Source organism: Moschus berezovskii, chromosome 16, assembly GCF_049115385.1.
Source record: "Moschus berezovskii isolate FMDL1 chromosome 16, NW_MosBer_1.0, whole genome shotgun sequence".
NCBI classification, from domain to species: domain Eukaryota; kingdom Metazoa; phylum Chordata; class Mammalia; order Artiodactyla; family Moschidae; genus Moschus; species Moschus berezovskii.
In genome coordinates, this window is record NC_142475.1 from 31,288,034 (window position 1) to 31,297,423 (window position 9,390).

The 9,390-nt window shown below is 38.5% G+C and overlaps 1 protein-coding gene across 1 annotated transcript; it reads right to left on the bottom strand.

Annotated features, from left to right (window-relative positions):
- Nucleotides 1–7,460: 7,460 nt before the first annotated feature.
- On the bottom strand, nt 7,461–8,512 carry COG2 (component of oligomeric golgi complex 2). The gene has a single exon (XM_088844607.1). The coding sequence runs from the start codon at nt 8,384–8,386 to the stop codon at nt 7,787–7,789; it is 600 nt and encodes a 199-aa protein (XP_088700733.1). The 5' UTR covers nt 8,387–8,512; the 3' UTR covers nt 7,461–7,786.
- Between the last annotated feature and the right edge of the window lie 878 nt (nt 8,513–9,390).

Consider the following 9,390-nt stretch of genomic DNA (forward strand, 5'->3'; position numbering starts at 1 on the left):
TGGATTGAAGTTTTAATTAACACTTTCATAATGACTAATGGTGGTGAACTTTTTTTGAAGTGCTTGTTTATAGTCTCTGTATTCTCTTCAGTGGAATACATGGTTGTATATTTTTCCTCATTTTTAATTGGATAGTTGTTTATATTATATGAAATATATATTTTTAATCTGGGGAGTTATTTAAATATTGTAGGTACAAATCAAGATAGTGTGGTAGTTACAGGGTGATAGATACATAGATCAATGGAACAGAATAGAGAACTCAGTGTCATAAAAATATACAAAATTGACTAAGGTATAAAGCAATTTAATGGAGAAGGGATAAGCTTTTCAACATATTATGCTGGAACAATTGGACATCTGTATAAAAAAAATGAACCTATACCACACTTTATACCAAAATTAATTCAAAATGGTTCTTGAAGTTAAGCATAAATGTAAATCTAATGTTTAGAAAAGTAAAAAAATAAGAAAAAATCTTTAGGACCTAGACTAGACAAAAAAAAAAAAGAAAGAAAAACCTCTTAGACCTGGTACTAAAAATGATTCACGCAAGTAAAAATTCATAAATCAAACCTCATAAAAATTACAAACTTTTGCTTTATGAAAATCTTTATTAAGAGAATGACAAGTATTTGAGAGACTGGGAGAAAATTTCAAATGATTCTAATACTTTTAAGGACAGGAATTAGATTTGTGTCTCTTCTCATGCTTCATCTACAAACAAAGCTAAATATAAATAGTAAGAATACTTGTTGAGATAAAACTTGAAAGCTGACTGATAGATATTCTCTTTCTACTTTGGTGTCAAAGAGGGCAAATTATTCCAGAATGTACAGGGAAAAGTCTGACTTGGTATTACATAATTTATGAAAGAAAATGCAAAATTTTTGAGAGCTCCAGTTTTCATGGACCTTGTTGCTGGGAAAGGTTGGGGGCGGGAGGAGAAGGGGACGATGGAGAATGAGATGGCTGGATGGCATCACTGACTCTGTGGACATGTGTTTGAGTGTACTCCGGGAGTTGGTGATGGACAGGGAGGCCTGGCGTGCTGTGATTCATGGGGTCGCGGAGAGTCGGACACGACTGAGCGACTGAACTGAACTGAACTGAACTGTTTTTTTTTTTTTTTATGGTGATGATCTTTTATTTATTTATTTTTTTTAATTGAAAAAGCACAAATGCAAAGAAATGAACAGAGGAAAATTTATGCGTCGAACCTGGACTGGTCACTTATGATAATATACATGCTACAATTCCATTCTCCCCAATCATTCCACCTTCACCCTCTCCCACAGAGTCCCAAAGACTGTTCTAAATGCCTATGTCTCTTTTGCAGTCTCTTATACAGGGTTCAGGTTACCATTTTTCTAAATTCCATATATATGCGTTAATATGCAGTATTGATGTTCTTCTTTCTGGCTTACTTCACTCTGTATAATTGGCTCCAATTTCATCCACCTCATTAAAACTGATTCAAATGCATTCTTTTTGATGGCTGAGAAATACTCCATTGTGTATATGTACCAAAGCTTTCTTATCCATTCATCTGCAGATGGACATCTAGGTTGCTTCCATGTCCTGGCTATTATAAACAGTGCTGCAATGAACATTGGAGTACATGTGTCTCTTTCAATTCTGGTTTCCTTGGTGTGTATGCCCAGGAGTGCGATCGCTGGATCATATGGCAGTTCTATTTCCAGTTTTCTGAGGAATCTCCACACTGTTCTCCATAGTGGCTGTACTAGTTTGCATTCCCACCAACAGTGTAAGAGGGTTCCCTTCTCTCCACACCCTCTCCAGCACTTATTGCATGTAGACTTTTGGATAGCAGCCATTCTGACTGGTGTGAAATGGTATCTCATTGTGGTTTTGATTTGCATTTCTCTGATGATGAGGGATGTTGAGCATTTTTTCATGTGTTTGTTAGCCATCTTTATGTCTTCTTTGGAGAAATGTCTGTTTAGTTCTTTGGCCCATTTTTTGATTGGGTCACTTAGTTTTCTGGAATTGAGCTGCAGGAGCTGCTTGTATAATTTGGAGATTAATCCTTTATCAGTTGCTTCATTTGCTATTATTTTCTCCCATTCTGAAGGCTGTCTTTTCACCTTGCTTAGAGTTTCCTTTGCTGTGCAGAAGCTTTTGATTTTAATTAGGTCCCATTTGTTTATTTTTGCTTTTATTTCCAATATTCTGGGAGGTGGGTCTTGGAGGATCCTGCTGTGATTTATGTCGGAGAGTGTTTTGCCTACGTTCTCCTCTAGGAGTTTTATAGTTTCTGGTCTTACATTTAGATCTTTAATCCATTTTGAGTTTATTTTGGTGTATGGTGTTAGGAAGTGTTCTAGTTTCATTCTTTTACAAGTGGCTGACCAGTTTGAACTGGTCAGTTTGAACTGAACTGTTTAACACAATGTTTCTGTGAAAATAATGTGAATTGTTTACCATGCAAGGGTCATACTCTAATGTCCTTGTTGACAAGTGTAATTGATTGGAATGGAACTACTCTTGACAAGGTTTGGGTCTGCACGCTTTGCAGAATTTGAGTGTCCTACCATAGTGTTGCTTCAAGGCAATAGGAAAAAAGTACCAATCTCCTGAAAAGTCCTTTTAGGTATATCCTGGCTATCAAATGTCAAAACAGCTGACAAAGTGGCCAGCAAACTGCAAGTATTAGATATCACACGGTGATTATAAAAATTTACAGCTGTCTACTAAAATGAGAATGTCTCCCATGGGTGTGAAAGTAAAATGTGAAGATTAGCTGATAAAGCACTCTGCTCTGTCTTTTTATTTCATGAACTAAGATCACAGACATGTGAGAATGTCATCTACAAGGTTCAACAAAATGTTCACCACAATTTAGAGCAAGATATTGGATTTTTTTACAGCATCTTTCTTATATAAGACAAAATTTTTAAACTACTTTGGAAGATAGGGTAAAGTTGTTAATTTGCAAGATAAGCTTAAAAAATGTTAAAATGAACCTAAATTATCATCACTCATTTTAAGAAATGAATTGCATTCCCAAGTAATCACTAATTGTGGCATAGGTATTACTGTCATGTTAAAAATACTGCTTATTTGAAGATGAGAGTAGGGTCATCCGTTTTTCAATCATGTCAAGAGGAGTTAAGAGTTTTAACAAGAAAAGTAGGACTATGACTGAATTTTGCTCTGATGCTTGCAATGCTCTAAAAGGAAATTTTCTTATGTGTCAATGTAAATCACATAGTTAACAAGGGAGCATGACTTTATTAGTAAATCTGGATGAATTCAATAGTTGGTTATTAGAATTTTGTCTGAATGTCAATGGAGTTGTTGAAATAGGAAAGTGGTCATTTTAGTATGGTGTGTGGATCAACAGAAAATACAAAAACGTCCTAGAGGTGAAGCAGACTCAGATAAAGAATGAACAGGAGACACATAAAGCAAATTTTGCAAATTACTCTCAATCCATCCTATTGCCACTTTTATGAGATCGATGTGCCTTCTTAGTATACAACTTTCTAGCCCAATAACTACCTAATTTAACACTTTATTTCCTCTCTTGGATGTCATGCCACCTGCATCTCTCTGTCTTCAGTGTCTTTCCATCACAACTCTATTACCAGGTTTACTTTTCTAAAGCACAATTCTTATTACAATAATTTTAGACTAACAAATTTGATATCAATTAAAGCTATAGTAATTTAGCATGACAAACTGATTAGCTCTTTGGCCTCAGTTTATCATCACAGGACTATTTCCAGTTCTTTCCCATTCTTTCCCATCAGTTGTCCAAATAAGTAAGATATGCCATGCATAATACCTACTCTCATTGTGGCCTCTTTTCACTGGAATTTTCTTGCTAGCATGTATGATTTTGTTTCCCATACATTAAACTTGCAATCAGTATAAAATACCGGAGAAGACACTTCTGACAATATAATAGAAACATACGCAGTACACTGGGATTTATGTAATTATTTGTTGAGGAAATGGAATCTGGTAAAATGTAAATTTTCTTTTTCAAAAATATGAATGGAGAAACATCAAATTGGATGAGTTAATTAGCAGTGGATATTGATGCATTCATAGGAGTTTTGAAGCTGATCTGAGGCCATGAGTAGTAAAAATTAGCTGATATTATTAAAAGAGAGAATATATAGATGATTAGAAGCAATGAGTTCATCAGTGTACAGCAGTAATGAGGAAAGGATTGTTAGAGAGATGCCAGCAGACATGATAAGAGGCTCCATATAACAGGGATTCCGACAGCATTATCAGTCAAGAGTCTGCCTTGACTCCAGGCCCCGTAGTATCCATCCTGCTAATAATGACACCACCTAATTGGGTTGCAGATTTCATTTTGTTAGATTTGTTGACAAATTACCTTTTGTACTTTCACAGAATGTAAGTTCCTCATCAGCCTTCAAAATAGTTCTGGAGATTCAGGCTAGGTTCCTGCTTCTCTTGAGGTGCAGGAACAACCCTAGAGCATGCTCTGTTCTACTGAATGACTGGTCCATTTCCAAGGTAACTGCAATCACAGAAGCCAGGCCATTCTAAATCTATTCCTCAAATAATTTCTAGTATTACTGTAGTTTCCATTCTGCAGGTTTAGAGCAGGATCCACTTAGTAGATTTAGGCTCTTTTTTTGTTGTTCTCTAAAAATTAACCATAACAAATCAAGCACAAATCAAACATCATGACTACAGTTACTTCTTGAATTGTTCTATTAAGAAAATGTAGTATATTGTATAAAGCAGTCTGTATATAGTATGTCCCTTTAATCCTTGGTTCAAGAATCTTTGGATAATACCAAAATGGACACAATAATGATACTGTTCAACATCATATCAGCATCAGTTATCTACCTGGAAAATCAGAATTCTCAGTAAAGGAACGATATAGTTTAGCAACCATATAGGGAGTCTCAGGTGGCTCAGTGGGTAAAGAATCTGCCTACAATGCAGGAGACACGAGTTCAATCCCTGGGTGAGGAAGATCCCCTAGTGGGAGGAGGGTATGGCAACCCACTTCAGTATTTTTCTGGAAAATCCCATGGACTAATGAGCTTGATGGGCTACAGTCCATAGTGTTTCAAAGAGTCCAGCATAACTGAAGTAACTGAACAAACACACAGCACAGCAAGCATATGCAATTAACAGAAAATAGCAATGAGAGGGACTAGATATAAAAATGCAAGCATTTGATGTTTCCCTGAATTCTCCTATTATGTGTACTTATCTCTTTATTTTTAAATATGAGCAGCAAGGTGTTTCATTTTATTTTGTTTTTTACAATTTTTAAAAGCCAAGGATAAATGTCATGTTAATATCTCAGTATTACACCATTTCAAACTTCTGAAAGTTAGTTGAAAAGACACAGTTATAAAGTGAAAGTGAAAGTCACTCAGTCTGGTCCGACTCTGTGACCCCATGGACTATACAGTCCATGGAATTCTCCAGGCCAGAATACTGGAATGGTAGCCTTTTCTGTCACCAGGGGATTTTACTAACCCAGGGATCAAACCCAGGTCTCCCACATTGCAGGCAGATTCTTTACCAGCTGAGCCACAAGGGAAGCCCAGCAATACTGGAGTGGGTAGCCTATCCCTTTTCCAGCAGATCTCCCTGACCCAGAAATCGAACTGGGGTCTCCTGCATTGCAGGTAGATTCTTTACCCAACTGAGCTATCAAAACAAACATACATTTATTCCTTAAAGTCCAGATGTGCTGTGTTGGAGTAACTAAACTGGACAGTTATTTCAATAATTTGTCTTATTTCCATTGGCTTTAGCTCAGGAAGGAATAAAGATAAACTCCAAAAAATAATGATTGCTATAGAAATCTTCAAAGTTGAAGTATGATGGTGTGGTGATGACAGGTATGTTTGGTACAAAAAACTGAACAGTAAAAGTCAAAAGTCGTATGTTCCTTTACTATAAGGAAAAAAAAATCACTTAATTGTATTTAAATAGCTAAAAAGTGACAACTTAGAGTATATCCCCTCTGATCTTTAAATTTTAGTAACACACCCAGTTATGGAGGTATGATTGCTGTCAGATACTTCAGGAACCTTCCTTTGCAGTATTTACGCTCTAGATTCTATCAGACAATTCTGAAGGCTAAACAGAATACCAGCTCTAGAATACAGGCCATGTGTGACTTCTCTGTTACTTTGCTAATATTTGATATGCCTTTGTCTGGATCTGGATAAATATGTTAATATTCAAGGATAATTTTTTTTTTTTTTAAAGAGGACAACCATGTAGGCATAACTTCAGTTCAGTTCAGTTCAGTTCTGTCACTCAGTCATGTCCGACTCTTTGTGACCCCACGAATTACAGCATGCCAGGCCTCCCTGTCCATCACCAACTCCTGGAGTTCACTCAAACCCATGTCCATCGAATCGGTGATGCCATCCAGTCATCTCATTCTCTGTCATCCCCTTCTCTTCCTGCCCCCAATCCCTCCCAGCATCAGAGTCTTTTCCAGTGAGTCAACTCTTCGCATGAGATGGCCAAAGTGTTGGAGTTTCAGCTTTAGCATCAGTTCTTCCAATGAACACCCAGGACTGATCTCCTTTAGAATGGACTGGTTGGGTCTCCTTGCAGTTCAAGGGACTCTCGAGAGTCTTCTCCAACATCACAGTTCAAAAGCGTCAATTCTTTGGCGCTCAGCTTTCTTCACAGTTCAACTCTCACATCCATACATGACCACGGGAAAAACCATAGCCTTGACTAGACAGACCTTTGTTGCCAAGTAATATCTCTGCTTTTTAATATGCTGTCTAGGTTGGTCACAACTTTCCTTCCAAGGAGTAAGCGTCTTTTAATTTCATGGTTGCAATCAGCATCCGTAGTGATTTTGGAGCCCAAAAAAATAAAGATGACACTGTTTCCACTGTTTCCCCATCTATTTGCCATGAAGTGATGGGACCAGATGCCATGATCTTTGTTTTCTGAATGTTGAGCTTTAAGTGAACCTTTTCACTCTCCTCTTTCACTTTCATCAAGAAACTTTTTAGTTCCGCTTCCCTTTCTGCCATAAGGGTGATGTCATCTGCATATCTGAGGTTATTGATATTTCTCCCAGCAATCTTGATTCCAGCTTGTGCTTCTTCCAGCCCAGCATACCTCATGATGTACTCTGCATATAAGTTAAATAAGCAGGGTGACAATATACAGTCTTGACGTACTCCTTTTCCTATTTGGAGCCAGTCTGTTGTTCCATGTCCAGTTCTAACTGTTGCTTCCTGACCTGCATACAGGTTTCTCAAGAGGCAGGTCAGGTGGTCTGGTATTCCCATCTCTTTCAGAATTTTCCACAGTTTATTGTGACCCACACAGTCAAAAGCTTTGGCATAGTCAATGAAGCAGAAATAGATGTTTTTCTGGAACTCTCTTGCTTTTTCCATGATCCAGCGGATGTTGGCAATTTGATCTCTGGTGCCTCTGCCTTTTCTTTTTTTTTTTCATACATACATGTATTTACTTCAATCATATTTTAGAAATCATCTCTTCCACGCTAAGATTTACAATAAAAATAAAATAATTTGCTCTGTAAACTATAGTAGAAAGTGTCAAACATCTTAAAATTATCTTCCATACAACGGAAAAAGGCTTTTGTATTCTTTTTGGGTAAAAGAAGACCCAAAGATGCTGAGGGAAGCTGCCCTGGAGCACTTTTGGGGACCAGTGGATGTGCGTCCTTGTTGCAGCCTGAGAGAGAACAGAGCTGCTTTCTTCCTGCAGGCGTGAGGTCCAACTTTCTATTCCCCGGGCTCTTCCAAGATTCTTAAGGCTGTTCCACTGTTGCCTGGTCCTTGGCAGCAGCAACGAGCTCTGCAAGAGCTGGAAAGCTTCTTATGTCCTTTGTTCGCAGGCCCATCTTTTCTATCTGCTCTCCTAAATATGCAACGTCCAAGGCCAACTGCAGTCGGATCTTGTCATCATCACTCATGCCACCGCCACTGAGCCCAGCCGGGTTGGTGGGAGTGCTTCTCCTGGCTTGCTTGAGCCTCTTCATGCTCTCCTCCATCTTCCTCACAGAGTTCAGGACATCCGACACGGTCTCATAGTACTTATGCGTGCTCTCAGAGAGAGTGGTTTCTAACCATTGCTGAATCGTGGCTTGCTTGAGCTTGTCCTTGTGCCCGCTCTGAACCTGGTACAATGGCTTCAGAGCACTGTCCACGTAAGAAGAGGCTGTCACTGGCACCTCCTTATTGGTTCTTCGGTATAGCCTGGGAATCTCCAGGGCACTTTTCAGGTGACTAAAGCAAGACTCACTTAAGTCCTGGGTGATTTTCTCACTCAAGGCGGGTACACAGGCAGACAAAGACAGCTGGGAGTCCTCCAGGGCTGCTGAGATGGAAGAAAAATTCTTAAAGCTCATCACTTCAAGTTTTGGCTTGATTGTTTCTAAGAGTTCTGGAAGCTGCTCCTGAAGCCTGTCCAGGTCTGTGACCACATAGACAAGTTGAGTGCTGGAAATGGAGACGATGGGCTTGGTGTCAGAAGGGCCACTCCATATTTGTCAAGGAGCTTTTACTCAGGCCCATCTCTAATGAAAGTGCTAAGGATATTAAAAAGCCCTTGGTAACTGGCAGCAAAGATCTTTCTATCACCCAAGGAAATTGTGAAGACCAAGCAAGTGGCCCTTCTGACGCCTCTGCCTTTTCTAAACCCTGCTTGAACATCTGGAAGTTCACGGTTCACGTATTATTTTCTTTTTTTTTTTAAAGTAAATTTATCAAAAACTGTAAAACAAAACGTCTTACATCAGTTCTGAATTTGAGACATACAACGTTGTTCTCTATCTATCTGAAACAATAAAATGCAGATGGAACCTGAGAGAAGGGGATATTTAAAGCTGACAACATGTTATTTCTTCAGCTAAAAGATGAGTGTAACTCAACACTAAATATATGACACATTTGCCACACATCACTAATACTTCTAATATAAGAAGCTGATATGGCAGAGGACTTGTTCCAGGAATATCCTGTGAAAAACAAGGAGACTCTTCCTGAAGAGGCAGTCTCTATAATTGGACAAAATTGCCTTGGAACGGTATCTTAGTTTGAAATGGAAAAAAGCCCCCCAAAACTCTCAATATCCCTCATTTGAACCATGTCTGAGGTTACATAGATGCTCAAAAAATATCAACTGACTATATGTATTGATAAAATGAATTCAGAGTGTTAGTCACTCAGTCATGTCCAACTCTTTACCACCCCATGGACTGTAGCCAGGCTCTTCTGTCCTTGGAATTCTCTTGGCAAGAATACTGGAGTGGGTTACCATCCCCTTCTCCAGGAGATCTTCCTGACTCAGGGATTGTATTTAGGTCTCCCGCATTGCAGGCAAATGTGTATGTCAAAATAGGTTAAAATCCCA